General features: G+C 36.3%; 1 protein-coding gene across 34 annotated transcripts in view; it reads left to right on the plus strand.

Annotated features, from left to right (window-relative positions):
- Window positions 1-21,746, plus strand: part of DLG2 (discs large MAGUK scaffold protein 2) — a 998,134-nt gene that overhangs the window by 706,561 nt on the left and 269,827 nt on the right. For all 34 annotated transcript variants that reach the window (XM_064644938.1, XM_064644939.1, XM_064644940.1 and 31 more), the window contains 3 exons: window positions 3,401-3,537; window positions 12,462-12,606; window positions 15,793-15,931. In XM_064644938.1, the coding sequence (XP_064501008.1) occupies window positions 3,401-3,537; window positions 12,462-12,606; window positions 15,793-15,931 (421 nt within the window). The remainder of the gene's footprint in view (window positions 1-3,400; window positions 3,538-12,461; window positions 12,607-15,792; window positions 15,932-21,746) is intronic.

The raw sequence follows: 21,746 nt of genomic DNA on the forward strand, positions 1-21,746 counted from the left end.
TGTGGAACCGAAAGGCAGATGGGTTTTATGAACACATATCCAGTGTAAATGGAAGGAAATAAAGTTTGACTCATCTTCCCTAGTTTACACATTGAGTCAGTCTTATATGGGCCTATCTTCTTCAGTGACTTTGAACGAAACTGAATTTGACTGGTTGTTCCACCAGGAATCAATCCAGTTCCCTTTCTCTTTTCCTCTTGGAGTAGTCCTTTCTTTGTAGAACCACAGAATCATAGAATGTTTTGTGTTAGAAGGGATCTTATATGTCACCTAGTCCAACACTGTCATTTACTAGACCAGGTAGCTCAAGGCCCCATTCAACCCATCCTTGAACAATTCCAGGGTTGGGGCATCCACAACTTCTCTGGGAAATCTGTCCCAGTGCCTCACCACCATCATCATAAAACATTTCTTCCTCAGCTCCATTCTAAATTTATCCTCCATCTAATTCCTGTTGTGAGGAAATTGAGTGCTCTGTCCAAGGTGAGCTGTTGCTGTGAAGAAGATTGCACATCAGCAAAAGCAGAAGTGATCAACTCCCAACCTTCCAAGTTCTGAGAGAAATGTTTTCCCAGCCACAGGAGTCAATAAGAAAAAGATTCTGCAATTAAATATGCTATTTTATTTATTGATTTTTTTAATTCAATGAAACAATGGAAAAGGCCATTTAGAAAACACCTTGCTCTATTGTTTCCAATTGTTTGAATGATTCTCTGTTTTTAAAACAGAGTAAGAATCTGATACAAGACCAACCTGTTGTAGCTAGTGATGAGGGATGCACACCAGAGTTGTGCCAACCTTTCCAAAGTCTTAAAACAAGACAGAAACCTTCAGTCTAAATGGAGGTGAGACTTAACTCAGGTTGTGAACTTTCATAGCACTGATCTTCCCACCCATGTCTTCCCACATCCAGCCCCCAGCCTTTCAGAAACCAAGAATGTGATTCATCTCATCTTTTTCAGATGTCTAGTTGAGATGAGATGAATCATACTTTAAAAGTTCTTAATGAATTTTCATTTATCCTGCAGGTAGCATAAATGATTAGCATAGTTGTCTGATGTCATTTTGACCATATGAATCCTAACCAAAAGTTTTATTGTATTATACTTTTCTTGTGCCCTAGCAATTAGCAAAAGTCATTTAAATAAAATTAAATGGGCCATTGTTCTATTCCCCATTCTTTCCAAGAAATCTTTTAAAGAAGGCAAGTATGATTAAGCAACGACACTAAATTATTATTGATAGGAAAGACATGGAAAATCTTTCTGTTCCTCAGTTTTCTTTTCTACCCACTCTCCCTTTGCTCTCCAAAGGTTATCCCCTGTGTTGTTCTGCTCTTCTAAACCTTTTTATACTCAGTGCTGGTTTTTTGGATGCCCAAAATCAGACTCTGATAACAAATGCAATGTAGCCCCATACGTTGTAGAACATCTATATTTTATGTAGGCTGAAGTAGAAAAAGCTACTCCTTTCATTATTATAAGCTTCACTTTTGTAATGGGAGGAGCCTGCTCTTTTCCTTTGTGGTTTCACAGCTGTTGTGATAAAACCATGCAAACAAACAGGAAGTCAAGCACTCCACTCAGCACTGCAGAAAATGGAAGTGATCATCTTGGCTAGTACTTGCTTATACTGCAGCAGGACCTTCTGTGTGCCAAATACAGAGTAGCTGTGTGGCCAAAAACTGTACCTTTACAAGCGTACAGTGCTAATAAAGGGGAGGGAGGAGGATCAAAGCATACTATGACCTAATCTTCTCAAGGTCATGCCCTAGGTGAGCAGTGGAACTGAAGAAAGCCCTCTTGCTGCAGTCTAGCCCACTCAATTGCTCCCATCATCATTCTAGAATACTCTCAGATCTTTGCTTTACGGATAGAAGCTTATACAGATGGTGTTTGGGTCAAGATTATTACAATGATGTCACCAAGAAACATTATTCAATCATTGTTCCTTGTCCACAACTAATGTTTTAAAGAAAATTTCCATTCTTGATGTTTTCTTAGAATATTTTTTTGCTTCTTCTTAGTAGTCCCAGGATAATGAAGAAATTCTTCTATGCTGAAAAAATCATAATCTTTTTATCCTTGTTGTCCTGGCAGATGCACATAAATAGTAACAGTGATCACCAACTTTATCTGGAAATTAAATAAAGCTTTATTTTAATTATCTATATTTCTAAATTAACTTCATGTGTATTGTTAATAGTCATCTTAATTAATCAAGTAGTGTTTCAATTTGAGATATAAATTCAGATGTTTCTTTTTGTAATCTGATGGTTTGGCAGTATCCATTAAGTAGTCCATTATGTTATCTGACCTCACATCTTTTTGAAGCTAGAATGATGAGCAAATGAAAATAATGTGAGAAAAAAAATATTTAATTGACTCAAAAAAACCCCTTATCTCTGCATGCAAACAGCTGCTAAAACACCTTGTGCATATTAAATATACCATCACTTAATTTTTATTGCCCAAGAAGTCTGGCTCTTGAATTTGTGATAAAATGCCAAATTCTAGGCAATTAATTTTTACTATTGCATTTTACTGCTTTTTCTGTCTTTTATCTGATTAAAAGATTTAAATGTTGCTATAAATTAAAGCAATAATTTGTCTGTTTATGTAATATGTCAGAGGCTAGGAAAAATAGGAAAGGGGAGAAACTATCTTTTTTTCTTCCCCCAACATCTATTTTTTTTTTTACCTTCCTTTTCTTGATTTGTATCAGCATATATTATTGACGTTGTTCCAAAGTTTGAGTGTTTTGAGTGTTTACTTAGGAATTTCACTGATGACTAGACAGAAGCTATATACGTACAAAGGACTATTGCTTTCTCAATTTATGTATCCACAGCCAAAGACGTTTTTGTCCTAGAAAAAACCACCACGATTAAAGCCCAAACATCTACATCGTTTCTGTTTTACTTTCACTGACCCTTCACTGTAGTACTCCATAAACTTGCGAAACCTTCAGTAGACCTCTCCAAGTATTCTTCAAATTGTGTGGACAATCAGAACACTTTTCATTTTGTTCTGTGGTGATGTATTTTACACCAACATTTAACAAAATAAACTTCAAGATTCAATGTTTTATTACTAGTCATCGCAAGTTGGGACATAAATTCTTGACATTGGCTGTACTGGCCCTCAGCGAGTGGGTTATATAGAATCATCACTGGTTCAATTATTTTTCTCTCTACCTCCCTACAGTTGTAAATGAAAAGGAATTTCCTTAATTTAGTTCTTTCCCTGACCTTTCAGGGAAAGTAAGTGTAATGACCCCACTTATGTTATTTGTATTTCTGTAAAAAATACTGTAAATGTATACTATATATGCTACTTTCCACTTCTCTTTAATGTTATATACTGTATTGCTAATGTTTTGTTTGCAATATTTTCTCCAGGTCTGGGATTCAGTATTGCAGGAGGGGTGGGAAACCAACACATCCCTGGGGACAACAGCATTTATGTCACCAAGATTATTGATGGGGGAGCTGCACAAAAAGATGGGAGGTTACAGGTTGGAGATAGACTTCTTATGGTAAGTATGATAAATTTAAATCACATTTTATTTGGCTGAAAATTGTTTCATATAAGGACTTTCATTCACCATACATCTTTCTGGAGGTAATGAGTAAACTGCCGTAATAATTATGAGTTATATTTCCATCATATTCATTTTTCCCATTCTTTTTATATATTTCTGAGGCTGCAGTTAAAAAAGCATTACTCTGGAAAACTAACATTTTATGAAGTGAACGCAATGGATTATATTACTTTGACAAGCTTTTAACAGAGAAGAGAATAAATGTATTATCCTCATCAGTGACAAGTCATAATGAAACATAAAACTGTAAAAGATTTTAGACAAACTACTTGTTATGGTAGTACTGATTGTACTGTTTGTTGTAAGTAAATAGAAAGATGTCAAAGCATCCCACTAAAGTTTCACATGTAGCCACGGTCAGTGGACTACTACGTACATTTCAGTACATGTAGGAATGCTTTATGTATATGTGCCTATAGATGTTAAAAAAAAAACAAAACATTTTCCAAATTTTTTGTTCAACAAGTGTATTCTTCTGTTGGAACTCATTTCCCACAATTCTTCCTGCTATTTGTGGTGCTGGTATATTGTTTCTTGTAGATAATTCTTTCTCTGCATTGAGGGGGTAATCCTGACCCTGGTGAATCAGTACAAGTTAATCTATGTCAAGTTGTATTCATGTCAATGCATTTGCGTAGATTTTAGCACATAGAGAAATATTTTTTTATCAAGTCACATGAAGAAAACATGTACTGTGGTAGCTCTGTTTCATGATGTGACATTTAAGCAGTAAAAAATTGCCATGACCCTTTCTGCTGCCTGCAAAGCTATGCCTAATTGAGGTTTTCTTTATTTGACTAGTGACACTGGGTTCCAGTCACATATGAAGATGACCACTCTTTTTATACAGGGTATCAAACAGAACTGGAAATGCATTTGGTTGCTGGGTTGCTGGGATGGGGACTCTGACTTTTTTTAGTTAACCCAAGAGGTTAGATAAAACAGCTTAAGGAGCAAGTGGTGTTATCAAAATCAAAGCAAAATAAAACTAGAACTTAACATTTCTTTGGCGTTTTTTCTTTGCAGAATCTCAGCACAGTAAAATTCAAGTTACTGTTGCAAAATGAAGTTTTGGATTATTTCTCTGTAGAAATGTATATTTATATGTGCCAAATTTACACCTTACTTATTTTGCACATTGTAGCAAATCTGCTTCTGTTCAGCTATTGTTTGTTTTGGCTTTTTTTTACTGATAAGAATTCCTTGCAATTTTTGTGTCTGTAATTTTTTGTTACTTTCCTCTTAATTTTTTCCAATTCACGTGAGATAGTAAAAAATATATATTAAAAAAAAACCCTAATGAAAAACAAGAGATGCAAACTCCCCATATTCACCCCCTCCGGTGTAATTTCATCAGGATGAATTTGAATAGAAATGTAATTATTCTATGTACTCTGTATAAATTAATTCTTTCCAGATTTTTATAGGATTAATCTATTTAGCATCTCGGTCTTGAACCTGTAATTCACTACAGTCAGATATAGATGTTTCTTCATTGTGATGAGTTTATACTTGTGAAAATGACTAGAGGTCATTCTCAGTGTGTTTGATGTCTTTGTTCTTCATTCAGTCTGGGCCATTTCTTTACTTAATGTTATCTCCTTTTATCACTGCATGTAAAATGAGCAAAAAAAAAAATCATTAAAAATACTGCTTTCCTCTAGTTATGTACTTCAAGACCAAGCTTTTCAGTGTTGCATAAGAAAATACCAGTCAGCGTACTCTTTGTGTACCTTAACCATTACATTTTTGAAGGTATATTTACAAGATCAAAATCTATTTTTAAAATTCATCCAGATTACAGCCACGTTTTCTGGTTCTCTCCAAGACTCTCTGATTTCTTTATAACTTCTGCACCTTTAATAATTTTCTGTCCTTATTTGTGAATTATCTGTCAGTTTATGACATTAACTTCATGTTCCTTTATAAGTAGTGAGTGAAAGAATTAATTACTTTCTTTTGGCAGTCTATCAACACAATATTACCCTTGTCATCTATACAGTCCTACTTCTGCTTCACTGATTTCTTATTGATTGTACATTTTAACAGTCCTTCTTTTTTATTTTTTCTTCTCAGTAGGGCATTCTCTCTTGATCTTTGGTTTTTTCCATCATTTTTCTATCAGATTTACCAGAATTTGTCATCCTTTTGGAATTCTCAGCAGCTGCTGGGGAGCTTGTTTAATTTTTGTATCTGCATTCAGATAAGTTTGTGTGAAATACTTTCAGATCCCAAACAAAGTGAAATCAAATTAATTGAAATTTAAGATGTAATAAAAGTGATGCTGCAGAATCAAAACTAATATTGAAATGTAAAATATTAAGGAGCCACCTGAGCATTTTGCAGCCTGATGACCCTACTGTGATTGAATGCAGATTGCTAATAGTGTGTTAAACATTCAGAAGATGTATTATGTAAATACTGAGCATTGTGATTATTGTGAAATCTATACAACGCTATACATAACAATGCAGTTATGTTTCTGTGGCACTAAACCTGCACTTAAGGCTTATTATCCTGAGCACTTGCACAGGAAAATTCTCCATTGTAGGATAATCCTGAGGTGCCCATTTGGAAAATTACTGGGGAAAATTTGAATACTTAAGCCAAAAACTGAGTGGTTTCTCTAGGTATATATGAAAGTAAAAGAAGAAGATTTACAGCTAGGAGAAAAATATTTTCTCACTGTGTTCTGGTGGTAACGTCTGCTGGTAACGCCCCAGTAATGCCTGCTGCTGGTAATGCCTGCGGTGAGAATACCACTGCACTGGTTGCTTCTCTTTGTGCTGGAAGGGAGCAAAAGTAAATCACATACAGAGCATCATAGGCCAATGTGGTAATTCAAGGTCAGCTATGGGGTCAGACTAGGTTGCTTAGAAATTTATCCAAATTGAATCTCAAAAATCTGCAAGGATGGATGTTGCAGATCCTCTCTGGGAAACCTGTTCCACTGCTCAGCTGTTCTCAGGAAAATACTTTTTCTTATAACCTGTTTGACCCTCTCTTGTTTCAACATTCACCTGCTGTCTCTCATCCTGTTACTGCATGCCACTCTGAAAGGCTTAGCTCTGTCTTGATGATCTTCCCGTAAGCACTGGGGATCTGTCATTAGTTGACTCCAGAGGAAACCCTTTTCCAGGCTGAAAATGCCCAGATCCCCCAGCTTCTCCTCACCAGGCCAGTGTTCCAATCGTATCCCAGCAGCACACCTCTCAACTTACTTCCTTTGGGATTTTTTTTCCCATAGTGTGGGAATCAAAACTGAATACAGTTTCTAGGTACAGTCTAATGAGTGGCAGCTATTGGGGAATAAGCCTCTGCTGGTTCTCCAGGCTCTGCTCCTGCATATACAACCCAGGATGCTGTTGACCTTTTTGCTGCCAGGACACACATCTGGCTCATGCACAGCTTGCCATTCATCGGGAGCCCCAAGCACTTTTCCATAGAGCTGCTGCCAGGTTGTCAATGCCCAGCCTATGCTATTGATGGACATTAGCCTGTGCCAGGGGCAGGACTTACTGTTTCTTCCTGCTGAACATCATAAAGTTTTCTTCAGTCCCTTCTTCCAGTCTAAGACTGCCTTCAATATCCTACACTGAAGCGTGATGAGAGCACACTTCTAAGCTCTTAAGGGTCATTGTTAATGATGATCAGGAAGAGCTGAAAAATGGTTTAAGTTATTACATTTGAGATAATAAATACTGTCTTTTGTCTCATACCATCATCTTACTTTGGAAGAGTTATCTACAGAATGAATGAATGAGAAATCAGTATAAAACTGTGTGGTTTTACTAGTACATAACAACACTAATAGCTAGAAGCAAGGTATTTTTCAGGCAAAATGAAAAACATTAGGGTTTATAAGAAAATTTAATATTTATCTTTTATAAGTATTAGCTTTTCTAAAATATGTCTCCTATGCCAAAATAACCTTGTATATTTGGGCCATAACCTCTTGCTTCTTGGTCTATATAGTCACAGAGATGAATGACTGTACATAACAAGAGATTTAATTTGATTCTCTTTGCTTGGTGAAAACAGGAGGAAAAAACAGAAGTCACTTTCATTTTCAGAAATTTAGGCTTTCTTTCTACCTAATTCTGTGCTGAAAAAAAGTATGTTTTTTTCCGGTGATTTCATAGGACTGCAGTGGAGTTGTGATTGTGCAGCTGTTGATGTGTCCCTTATGGGATCCCCTACGAGTATCTGTTTCTTTCAGAGTGCATATGAATACAGGATCACGTTTGTATTAAAGTAATCAGAGCATATGATTTAAGATACATCTAGATTAGCATTTGGTTCTGATTAGAGGTGTTCTTTTAAAATGATTTCGGCTGTCATTTTGGGATCATCTTTTGAAAAAGAGTCCAACACCTGCACAACTAACTCAGGAGTCCATGGGATTGTAAGTACTTAGTTAATCCAAACAGATTTACCTGCTTAGTAAAAATGATTAGTCCTCAGCACTGGAAAGCCTTTCACTTTTTGCAGCCTTTTAAAATATGGAGAGTTTTTAAAAAAGCTATCAGATTTCTAGATTTACAGCAGGCATATTGCAGGTGTTTACCAGCAATATTCACTCAGGAAAATCCATTCTTTTTAGGAAAAGTCAAATATTACAGAAAAGTAAACATTACCACTGGTAGGGTAAAGATCACATCTTTGTCTCATTCACAGAGTGAATCTAATCTCTCTTAGCCTAAGTCAATAGAGGAAGGGAATGAATCCCCTTTAATAAAGGAAAATTAAATAAGACAGACTTATTCCTCCAGATCTCTTATTCTCATATCAGTTTATACTGTTGTGAATGAAATTATTCTTTAGAGCACTTGTACAGGCATTTTGGGGATTCTAAGCTTTTCTAGCTCCTCCTGGGGTCTATGTTTCCCAGTATGAATTTAGGAAAACTTCCAAATAAAATATTCCTGCTTAGGTTTATACTTCATTGCCTTGATTATGCTATTTAGGAAGAAGTCCACCCCAGTCTTTTTATATCTCTTTAGTACCATTTCTTACTCATTTCACCCATCACTCAAATAGCTTCTTTGATTGAACTTGTTTCTTTAATTTTCATACTGCTATGTTTTTTCTTTCTCTCATTCTTGTCTCATATTGTCAGTATGTCTTTGTATCACATACTTTCTATTTAAAGAAAAAGCTTTCCTAATTTTTTTTGTTATTTTTTACTTCTGGTACTGTTTGCATTTCTGAATTTTCATGGAACCTTTCCCCTTTGAAAAGCCCCACTTGCTCCATGCCTATTTTCCTTCTGGCTCCTGGCCTTTGGCTCCTGTTGTGTCTCAAGTACCCAGCTTTGTAACTAACTTGATCACTCAGATAAATATCTTTTTTAGCATTTGCCTTAGGGGTTTTTCTCCCTTAATTAATTCCTACTTAAGTTATCCTCTTAGATCTAGAACATTGGCATGCAATGCTTGTTCTGCCCACTCAGATTGATGTCAGTCCTTCTGCACCGAAGATTCAACATCTCAAAGGGTTGCATACCATATACACTTTGATTTCTTATTTTGTACACATCTCCTGCTCTTTATTTTCTTTACCTCTAACTCAGCTCTTTTTTGCAAACTATATGCAAATATATAAGGTCATCTCAACAGGAGGAAGTAGAGCTTTGCTATGATGCATTTATTGTACCATAACCACCAAAAAAGCCATATTTAGTACTTGAAATTCTGTTAAAATAGGCAGCTTTTATGGAAACAAGAAATAGTCTCTATTGGAGATTCTGAGCAATTCTCCTCTCTCTATAAATCTTACCATAAAAACAACTACAACATTGTATTTCCTGATTATTATCATCACTGGCCTGACATTTTGATGATATCCAGAGATTTCCTTATGAACAAAATTAAATACTACAGTCATCCTGCAATAATGTCTAGGGGCTGAAGAAATAATTCTTCTAGGTATTCAAGTTCTTTTGTAAATCAGAATACATACAGATGTCTTTATTTGTGATCAGTGTTTTATGATCAAAAAGTAGAAAATATACTGATACATGCATATGTGATTACTAATGGAAATTGTAGATCCAAAGCAAGGACTACCTTCTGAAGGAAACCTGGAAATGCATAGTATATTTTATATACAGTAATTCTAAATTGATGTTGGCAGATGACTAAGTTAAGAGATCTTAGCTCCTTCTCAAAGACCTCCCATTTAAAGGAAACTTTATGGCACCACTGAGAATCTTTGGTTTTATGAATGAATCGACATGTTTCATTGTTTATTTTCTCTTGATGTGTACATTGACTCTGACTTTATTTCTGTGTTTACTGAGAACTGAGCAGTCCAGCACAAAATTAATTAATAACAAACTTTCTTTCTAGGAGTGTTCTCCCTAGAGATAGGATACCTCTGATTTTTTATACGTATAGGATGAGTTTGAGTAGCAATTTTGGTATATGTTGCTGGAATACTTTTTATAGCAGAACTTTGTTCACTTTGAAGGGTCCTTTCATCTCATCAAATTTTCTTTCAGCATTATTTCTCTGAAGTTCTCCTTTTCTGGTTTTCCACAATACATTACCTTCTTTCATGTTCTACCAAGTTCCAGCTCTGCATATTTCAGTTTTCCACAATATTCTGCATACTTAAGCTTATATGTATTAGAAAAGAGAAAAAAAATCACTGTACATAAATTTTGCAATGACCTGTAGGATCTTTAATTGTATAAGGATAAACATAATGCAGAACTGCATGAATATTGAATCCTAGTTTAGAATTTTTTCAACTCCTAAAATCTTAACTTCAAGATTTCAATAACTTGTACAACATGTTGGTAAAATACCTGTCCTGTAAATTTATTGTCAGAGAGATAAGGTATAGTACCTGTCATAGAGAATATGTTTCCTATGTATCATGCTTTATTTTCTGTTTATAAAATGGCTATTTGTTCTCTGACTTCATAACTGTGACATCCAAGTGTGTTGTGATGGAAGTCAACAGTCCTAGCCATGATTTTTATCAGCTAGATTTCCAGAAAAAAAAAAAAAACAACCAACAAAATCCCAAAAAACAAACCCAAGCAAAACAAGAAAGCAGAAACAAACAAACAAAACCGCCCCAAATAAAAACTAAACAAAACAACAAAAAAAACCACCGGCAACAAAATAACACCACCTTTGGAAAAAAGTTGCATCACATCAATTTGGGCCTTAGTTGTTTTTAGGCACTCCTAAAAAGAGCAAAAGTCAAAATCCAGAAAGTGCTAAGATATTTCATTTTTTTTCTTTTTTTTTGACTAAGAACATTGATTTACAGCAGCAGTATAGTGGGTGAGATTATGTGAGATTTTCTCTACTTCAAAAAAGCCTTGATTTAAGATGAAACACAAAAAGATACAAAGTTTAAACAGAATCCTTACATTTAGCAATACAATAGCAGTCATTCTTTCTTGGTGCTGGTGAAATTGTCTGGATATGAAGAATCCTCCAGCGATTCATAATAAATGGATTTCTTTTCAGTTACCAGACCCTTTGGCAGTAGCTTACTGTCACATCCAGCTTATTGTTCAGGTTTCTGGTAATTTATTGATACTAAATTCCCTAGAAAGAACAAGGGATTTTTTTCTGTGATTTACAGTTATATTATAGCTGAGGAGCCACTTCTGCATAATCTTTAAAAGGAATCCTTGCATTAACTGTCAAAGTTGGAGGATGGCAATTTAAATGACAATAAAATATTGCATATGCAACATTCACTGTGAAATGTAGGTCACTGGAACAGGCTCCCCAGGAAAGCATCAAACCTGCCAGAATTCAAGGAGTCGCTGGACAATGCTTTTAGTCATATGGTTCAGTTTTAGGTAGTACTGCGAGGAGCAGGGACTTGGACTCAATGATCCTTATGGGTCCCTTCCAGCTCAAGGTATTCTATGATTCTGTTATTTCTGTTGGCTTACACTACATGTCTGAAACCTGTATTTACACAGTTTGCTTCTTTCCTTTTTCCTATAATTTCTCCATTCAGAATGAATTTTTTTAGGCAGGGAACGTTCACACTTCTGTTTACAGGAAGACAGTCTGTTGACATTCTGTGGATATAGTGGATTTATATGTGAATAAATTATATATGCTTCTACAATAAACCACTTCTGACACTTTTTTCTTTCTGTGGGAGTAAAGCATAATAGGCATTTACTTCCCTATTTCATCTGTAGTCCTGAGCTCTTATCCTTACTTAAATATTTTTCTTTTCTAAAAATGCATAGAACCAGTACTACATTCTCTTACTTTTTTCAACGTCTCTTTCCTGTGCTTCCAGAAAACTGACAAACTTTCACATCAAAAAATCCCTTTTCCTCTTCCAGAACTGCCCTATTTAATTTTTTGCACCTCATAGATATTCTGTATACCACTTTGTACCCGTTATTATTTCAGTTGTTAATGTCATATCAGGGATGGAAAGATTTGGGGTGTTGGTATTTCTGAGGTCCCAGCCATGCATGCTAAAAGAGGAATTTGGAAGTTCATCTTGTTAGGTCAAATAATGTAGACAGTTTCCATAACCAATGTGGTGTTATTAATTTATTATTAAACACAGTTTTATGTTAATTATTATACCAGTTACAGAATATCACAAAGCACTTTTCTACTGCCAAGACCAAGTGCCTTCTGGAAACGTTATGATTCTGTGTATCAATACTGCTACATCAGTCTTTGAATATGTATGTGCTAAGAAAACTGTATTTTCTACCTTGCAGCAATACTGCTTCTGTAATCTTTAGTGCTCTTTGTCTACAGTGATGTTCCCCAACATTTTTAAAACTGCAGGGCTGTGTCAGTTTTTGTGTCTATATCTGCATTCCAACTTACCTGTTTGATTTCTCTTTCAAGGTAAATAATTACAGTTTAGAAGAAGTTACCCATGAAGAGGCAGTAGCAATACTGAAGAACACATCAGATGTAGTCTATCTGAAAGTTGGAAAGCCCACCACTATTTACATGACCGATCCCTATGGCCCACCAGATATTACTCACTGTAAGTGACTTCTGCAACTCATTTTGTAGGAGTTATCAGTTGATGATTGTGTTTTTTCATAGCTTGTTCAAAGTACCCCATTAAAGTTTATGAAACACCTTGGAAGGCTACAAAAATGAAATGTTTATTGCCACTTAAGTACAGTCATGAAATATTGCAAATAATATCACCGCGTAAGTAACAATGCAGCAAAAGTAACAATGTAGATAATGTACAGCTGTGCTGATTCCGATTAGCCATGGTGCAGGTGATCAGACTGAGCTGTAACTCTTGTGACAATTACAGAAACAAGTATATGCAAATGTATTTTGAAATATGATTAGATTTGTCCACCGAAAAATTGGAACAAGCAGCAAACTGTCCTGAAAAAACTTAGTGAAAAGCCTGATGCAAATATATCTTTGAATAAAATATTAATTGCAACGTAAAAAACACTGCTCTACTTACAAAACTTTATCTATTTTCTTTGTATATCCAATTCATGGAGTTACTGAATGGTTTGGGTTGGAAGGGACCTTAAAGGTCACCTAGTTCCAATCCCCCTGCCATGGGCCGGGACACCTACCACTAGACCAGGTTTCTCCAAGCCCCATCCAGCCTTGTTTTGAGCACTTTCAGGGATGGGGCATCCCACAACTTCTCTGGGCAACCTGTTCCAGTGCTTCACTACCCTCACAGTGAAAATTTCAAAAATTATTGTTCCACTCTGCTTTATTATTAGTTTGCCCATTAACTTTATATATGTTCATCTGATATTTTTCACAGAGGGCCAAGGCCTTGTTTGTCCTTGCATTCAATGCACAGTCTGTTGTAGGAAAAGATGTTGAAACAATAGTAAAAATCAGTGAGGTATCCCATAGGAGAGGAAGATGACTTCATTTTAAAATGAACTGATTTCAATCAGGCTGTCATATCCATGCACTCAAAATTGTATAGGCTCATATCCAGCATTCAGGTAGAAAGATGTGCACCCAGGTGCATCCCCAGGACTCCCTAAAGTGACAATGTACAAGGTTGGATGGGTGGCCATGGAGTCCTTATCATAAACATATACCTTCTTATGTTGACAACCTCCTTGCCGATGTGTTTTGTACTCTTACAGAGATGACAGCAATAAGGATCTTCTGTCTCTCCCATCTGTCCCACTTTTACCTGTCTTCAGGATTTACTCACTTCTCTCTCGTTTCCTTATCTGTGTGTCCTAGACTCCAAACTAGCATTTATCTCCCACCATCATCTCTATATGGCTTGAGTATTTGTTTTAGTTTGGGTGTAGGCCTTCCTGACAAGTTACATTGAGTATTGATAACCTATTGATTAATCTAGGTTTATCAATACATGTCATTCTTATACCCCTTCTGCCAGTCATCCTAATGTCCATACTCAGGCATTCCCATTCTCTTGTCATTCACAACAATCTTAACATTTCAGTTACAGTTCTCTGTACCACTGGTGCCCATTAGTCTAAACAGTTCATTACTGAAACTCCCTTTCTTCATTTAGCTGTTCATTAAAAACTGCCTGCCTTGGGTTCAACTACCAACAGGGACCAACTGCACCATCTAACAACTGAATAGCAATTTAATTTTTGACAAGAGCTTCAGCAACTGATCTGATCTCCTGCCAATAATCCTAGGGGCACTTAAGGCCAGCTAAGGGCAGGGAAGTTAACTAAAGGCAATAAATGCTAAAGATTTAATTTTTTCTACACTTTTGTATAGTGTTGCTACTGTGGACAGTGTTGCTACTGTGGACAGTGTTGCTACTGTGGACAGTGTTGCTACTGTGGACAGACATAGTTGAGGGAAAAGCTAAATATCCAAGATCCTCCTCACTCAGACTACTCCATAAAAATAGAAGGGAAGGTTTTGTAATGTGCACATCAGGTGATATGCTCAACTGTGCTGAGGATACCTATTTAGTTAGCAAATGTTACAACAGATGGCAATCATGTTGTTCAGTAGCAGTCTGGTCTGGATTCTAGCAAAGCCCAGGAAGTAAAAATGCTAAATGTCCCTATCCAATCTCCTGTTTTATAATACTTTCAAAATAATAATTTGGGAGCTCTAAAACAGTATGTTTTATTATGTCAGATTATAGATCAGCAGCATATGAGAAGACAGAAGTAATTCCAGAGGGAGAGTAAAGGTTGAAGAGATTTGCCGTAGCCGTTCCCAAGCTGTTGGTGCATACAGATTCATTTGTCCTCAGGGAACCTTTCATTATACCTACATGTTCTGAGTATTGCAGAATTCATAATGGCCGTTCCCTGTAGAAAGATTTTGCTTTGAAACATTCTGTATCTCAGCATCTGAAAGAAAGACTAAAACTAATAGTAGAAAGTTTAGCTGCTGTCTTCTGATGAGAAAATTAATCATAGCTCATTGCAGAAACCTTTTTCGTTTTTCGTATTTGTCATTTTCTTTTCTAATTAAATTAACTAGAGACAAAATACAACTATTATGGCATCTTTCCAGTCATACATATCCCAGATAATTTCAGAATATCAAAAAGCAAGCAAGCAGCAAAACCTGAAAACTCAATATAGAATTAGACAACACAGTCCTATGATTTTCGTCATTAATGATTAATATTAACATCCATTTTCTATTTTAAATATACAGATTTACTGTGGTCTAAATACTATCTATGTTGATAGGAAATTTCAATTATACTGCAGATTTGGGCACCTTTAGTAGATCAACTTTGACTCTTCACTATAGTAATTCTTGCCATACATAAAATTCCTGCTCTTATTCTGCATTGAGCTCTTACCATATTGCTCCCGTTGCTGTATATTTGAGCCAAAAAGAGGAATGTGCTTTTAATCTTATTCTTTCTTGTTTGCATTTGCTTCTTCAAGTTAGTCCTAAGTGAAGAAAATGTATCCTGTCTCCCAAACAGGAGAGTTTATTCGGGCCCCTTATTCAGAAACTGAATATCCTCTAAAGAGTCAATCCCTGAAAATGAGCCACCATTAGTATTAGTATTAGTCTTATTTTCATGAAAACTCCAGTTGTTCTTTCTTTCTTGTTATATTTTAAGCTCTCTCGGGCAATTATTGTTTATTTTGATCTTATTTACAGCACTGTAATGTTCCTGGTACTTAAATAAAAAAATTGCGTTCTTGTGATGTCTAATGAAACATGAAACTTGCTAACTAGAAATGCTTATTTTTACCATCAGCTTATTCTCCACCAATGGAAAATCATATACTCTCTGGAAACAATGGCACTTTAGAGTACAAGGCATCCCTGGCCCCTATCTCACCAGGAAGATACTCACCTATTCCAAAGCACATGCTTGTGGAGGATGACTACACCAGGTCAGATGCTTCTCCTTATTTGTTACTTTCCATGACAATTGCAAAGGACATAGGTAAAGCATTCAGTGCATCTGAAATAGAATACAGCATATAGTTCTTTTTACTCATCTTCAAGGGAAGATGAATTGAAACTGTTACAGGTATGAAAACCACTAAGAGAAAGATCACAGAAATGAATTCTGACCGGAGGTCCATGTTGTCTGGGTGCAATCCCACACAAGTTCCTAAACACCATGGCTGCACTAGAACAACCTGGCACTGAGCAAAATATCCTGCTTCTTAACACAACTAGGAGATCTCAGAATCAGTGACTCATCTGGCTCACAGCACTTAGGGGTGGAGGGATGTTTGGGCATTTGTATCGTTCTGTGTGATGGTACCAGTCTGTGACGGTACCACCAAAAGGTCCAGATTGTTTATTTTAGTGAAAGGGAGGTTGAAATATACTGTGTGGACACATTGAAATTAATGTTATGGAGAGAAAACACTATGGGAAAAGAAAAAATGTCTAAACAGGCTGCAATTAAATAAAGGAGGAAACTGTCAAAAGTTTCTGAACCCTTAGAACATCATAATATGAAACAGTTTTCTGTGAGAGCATAGAAGTTAAAAGGAAACTGTTTATGCAGTGGCACTAGATACGTTAATGCAAGGGATTCTTTGATGTGATTATCGGCAAAATGAACCTGGAAATTTCTATTAATCTTTAGGAAGTACAGTAGCAGAATTGTATCTATGTAGTTGATTTCCATCTAGGAGAGATATATAGGAAAATGCCGGGGGGGTTCTTTTGTGCCTTGTATTAGATGAACATGAATGTCAGTGATGAAACAGTATGTATTTATCTTTTTGTTTGAAGAGTGCTACCTTCACCTAGAAGACAGCACTTGTTCAGTTTGTAGCATGAGTCTAATATAATGTCTAATTATAATGTCTAATGTCACAGAAAATGAGAAATTATCTCTTTTCTGTGCAAGGAGGGGACTGTTCTGGTTCTCTAACCTGACCTGCTGTGTTTCGCAAGCCAAAGAGTCTCATCCACTTATGTATTCGTCAGCTTCATAACTTGCTAATTTGCATTTCATTTTTCTCGTTGCACATGATTACAATCTCAAGCCAGTTAACTTGTTGGATCAGACAGATTCAGACTAACTAAATCATGATACAGTATTTAATCAGAACATAAATGTGCGGAAACCACACCTTGTGTCCCTGTTTTGGCTAAGAGAATTTCTCTTTTGTTTTGATTGAGGATGAAAAGCTGCAGTTGTTTTCCTTCAACTTATGAGACATTCAATTAGGATGACTTTTCTCCAAAGGGTTCCAAGAAGTTACATTTTTAATTAATAGTTAAAACATTGATTTCATTAAATTGCGCATCAAGGTTTTATTTGGTCTAATTAAAATAACTTTTTAAACACTCATGTATAGGAGGAATATCAGCATTACAGTATCTGGATTACAATGATGAAGGCTTTGTCAATAAGCCTGTAGTGCTGAATTGTCTTCTTCTGCAATGAGATGTCAGCACCATTATTACTGAGAAAGAGTTAGTAAAGTTTAAAAACAGAAAAGAAATACAACCTTAAAAGTAAATAATAGCCAAGGAGATCAAGAACTCCCTAAAAGTGAAGGAAGTAATCCTTAAAAGGGATAAGCTGCCCTGACAATTGAAAGACCATTTAAACAATTAAAAGGCTTGTACGGCAATGAAGAAGTCCTGTGTTTCTTTATGTTCTGTGTAGCTGATTTTAACTTTTTAATTACTTCTACCAAAAAAAAAGAAAAAAATATAGAAGGGAAGGTGGTGACAGTCCTACCCAATAATTTAGCAGATATCCAGTAGAAAGCCTACTTGTTCAAAGAACCCTGTAGACGATGTATTGAAATTAGTTAGTATGTCCTTTTGATCTTTTTTTTTGCCATTTCTATCTTGATACTTTTAGTATGTTTTAAACAAGTTAATTCTGCTGGTTTAGCTCCTGAGAGTAAAATAAAATACTGACACAGTCTGTTTCTTGACTGAGGTATTCACACCAATGTCCATTTTATATCCATTTGAGAGCAAAAATGAATGCCCTGAGAAGTTGTGTGTATTCTGTGAAACAATCCTCTCTTATGTTCTTTTTCCTGTCTGGTTTCCAAATTAGTGGGTTGTCTAATGAAGGTCTGATATCCAAAGTCTTCTTGTGGCATCGGCACTACTGACTGGAGAGACTGACTCTAAAAGCATGACCTTTTGTGGCAGGTGTGTGGCACTGGAAGAAATAAGGGTGTCAAGTGATAGGAGCAGTCTCTGAATGCCACGGAGCAAATCATATGGAAATCTCATATTTCTGAACAGGTGTTAACTTTGACCTATTGAAAAGGAGGAGGCTATTATGAACTTCATTTTATTAGTGATAATAGTCTATATGCTACACTGATACCCAGGCAACAAAAGCACAAAGAGAAAATTAGTGTAGTCATAATACAAATGACACTTCTTGCCATTGCATTTCCTCACTGGACATACATCATACAGCACTCTCGGAGAGACACCCAAACAAGAGCCAGAGACCAGTTTTCTCCTCTGACTACAACAACTAAGAAGCTCTGACCTTCAAAACCAGATGATTTAACCCTTGAATGCTGCAGAGACTGGGTTTTTTCAATGTCTGTTTATCTATTTATTGTCTATTGATTCAAGAGGGACTGCTGAAAATGCAACAGTTAATCTCACTGTGATTTTCACAGCTACAGACTGAAAGCAGTGAATGTACTCTCTCTGCCCAATGCCATAGGATTTGCTGATGAGTCTGCTATTAAAATAAGAAGATACTTAGAAACTCTTTGTTGCTGACCAGTTTAGAAAATCTTTCAGTAATTGAATTATCATATCGATAATTTTAGTAAAGCCTATCAATTCCTTGATTGCAGCATTTATAGTTAGGTTTTCTCACACAATATTTTATAATTAAGATGTTTGCCAGCTACTGCAGTGCTATCCATTAAAACTACCTAGTTCTTGCTTTAATAGGTTTACAGGGCTAATTTAAATTGTGCTCACATAAGGAAATTTATTACCCGTGCAGTCTTGCAACATTTCTGGCATTTGTGCCAGCTAAAAATACTTGGAACAGTAACTTCTCCACTAAAAAAGGCTTTTGAAATTTTGAAATTCTTTGCATAAGTGATTTGAGTGAGGTTGATGATAAGCTTTCTTTTAACTTACTTGTGATAATGAATCTATCAGTAAAGCTTAAATGGTTGAACATTCAACTCAATTTGCCCACTTTATCGTGCTTTTCTTTTTGCTTCAATATTTTTTTTGGTTTTTTGTTCCAGTTCTAAGGTCTTTTTACCTAAATACTTCTATTTTGCCTAACAAAAATAAGTGTTTCTATTAATAAAAAATTGTAATTTTTGATCTAATATTGAATTTGTGTCTGAAAAAAATTCAGTATAAATTTTACTTGGTAAAACTCTGGGGGAAAATGGCCTAATCTGAGCACAAAGGATTAAAAAGTAACAAATCATCATCAACCACAAGTTTCAATGAAACTGGATGTTGTCCTTTAATTACTGAGCTTTTTGAAGTCGTGTGTATTATTGGTCCAAAATGCTATCAGTGATGAACATAATTTACTTCTTGATTTTCTGGATTTATTTTAAATTCACTCAGAATGGAAATTTTGCCTTCCTGTATTTTTTATAAAAATTGTCACGTTTTCAATTTTAAATAAAATAACACAATTTCAGGTTAGTAGAATGTGGAATCAAAAGTGGATAAAAACTATATGGCAAGTAATTCTACCAGTACAATCATCATCATGCTGAAAGTAAGACCTTGATTGTTTTAGTTTCTAGTAAGATTAAATTGTTGTGCAGGCAGTGCAGGAGATTCCTTAATTGTGTTTCTGACCATTTCCTGATGCTGCTAGAGGGGAGAAGCAGGATTACTTCTCTGCTTGACCTGCTGCTTACAACAAGGCAAGAACTAGTGTCAAAGGTGGTGATAAATAACAGTTGGGATCAGAGTGACCATGAGTTGGTTCAGTTCATGATTCAAAGGAAGTCTGGAAAGATATTCAGCAAGTTATGATTGTTAAGACTTCAGAAGAGCAGACTTCAGCCTTTTTGGAGAGTTGCTTAGCAAAATCTCTTGGGATGTTGCCACAGAAACATAGGGTCCATGAAAGATGGATGATTTCTAAATAAAACTTATTGAGTACTCAGAAAGGAGAACCATCCTGTTGAGCAGAAAGGAGGGGGATTCAGCAGAAGGCCTTTTTGGCTGAGCAAAGAGCTTTCTGATGACCTAAAATGAAAGATATAAGCAAGCATTGCTTGACTGCTTAATGACAAAATGAGAAAGCTGATTGATGTGAGCTAAGACTTAAAAGTGTCATAAAGGAAAACATAAAGTGATTCTGCAGGTGTGTGCTACTTTCAAAAATGAAGGTAAAATCTGAGGAAGGAAAAAGGTTTTGAATAGGGGGCAAGACAATGTACTGGTAGATAATATAGAAAAAGCTGAAGCACTCAACTTCATCTTTGCCAGGCACTTAAGGGACCAGAAGGTAATTGGGATAGTCAGCATAGATTTACTAAAAGCAATTTGTGTGCTTGTCTAGACTGGTTGCTTTTCCCAATAAAATGACTAGCTGCTTGGATGAGGTGAGAGGAGTGGCTGCCCTATACTAAGCAGTGCCACAGCACAGGTGCTGCCCTGAGCAGGGATGTCTCTTTGCTGAGTGAAAACTCAGCTGGCTCCAAAGTAGTACGTGGCCCATGTCATAATTCCCACAAATGTACATGTGGAATCTGCTGTGGGGCACATGATGAGTCCTCTTCTCCACTAGTTGCCACAGGGAGTGGCTGCAAAGGTATTTGTCACACTTTTTTTGTGGGCAGGAGAAGCTATAACATGGGGATCACCCTTTAAAACTCTTCTAACAGCCTCTCATCCAAACATAAGGAAGTGTTGGATGAACATGGACAACTAAGCATAGCTGGAAAAAAGATATGATTTGTAATGGTTTGGAAACCTCCTGGATAGTCTTTTGGGTATCTCCTGGATTGTATGTTGTATTACCTTGCTCGATAGCCTTCTCCAGCATGGCTGTGCTAATTTTCACACAGCGATTTTGGTAAGGCTTTTGACACAGTCTCCCACAGCACTCTGAAAGCTGGGGAAGAGTGAACTAAAAGAGAGTGGGTTGGGAACTGACTTAACCACTAGGCTCAAAGGGTAATGATCATCCCTCGACATCTGTCAAGTGGTCAGTGATGAGCAGAGTAGCTCAGGATACCTGGGGTGTCAGTGAATATCTTCATCAATGACCTAGATCATGACACACAGTGCACCCTCAGCAAATTTGCAGAGGATAGTAAATTAGGAGGGAGTGGTTAACATGACAAATGGCAGAGCTGTATTCTAGAGGTATCTTGATATACTTGGGGACTTGGCCAGAAGAAATCTCATTAAGTTCAGTAAGAAGTCTGCATCTCAGGTGGAAGAGCTGCACATGCTTGTACAGACCATGAAACAAACATCTGAATTACAGCTTCATTGAAAATGACCTGGAGGTTACTGCAGACACCAAGTTGAATATGGACCCTGGAGTACACTCTCACTACAAGTCAGGTAATCTTAGGAGAAACATGGTCAGCAGGAAAAGAGGTTATTTTCTAGAAGACTGTGACCAATTCACATTCTTTGAATTTTAGAGCTGTGGAGATGGTCCAACACATTCTCAGAGCCCTAGATCACATGGACATTAGAGGGGTGTTGAGGGAGCTGGGACTTGTTTATTGTAAAGAAGAGATTAAG

The sequence above is a fragment of the Pseudopipra pipra genome, chromosome 2 (assembly GCF_036250125.1).
Source record: "Pseudopipra pipra isolate bDixPip1 chromosome 2, bDixPip1.hap1, whole genome shotgun sequence".
Taxonomy (NCBI): Eukaryota; Metazoa; Chordata; class Aves; order Passeriformes; family Pipridae; genus Pseudopipra; species Pseudopipra pipra.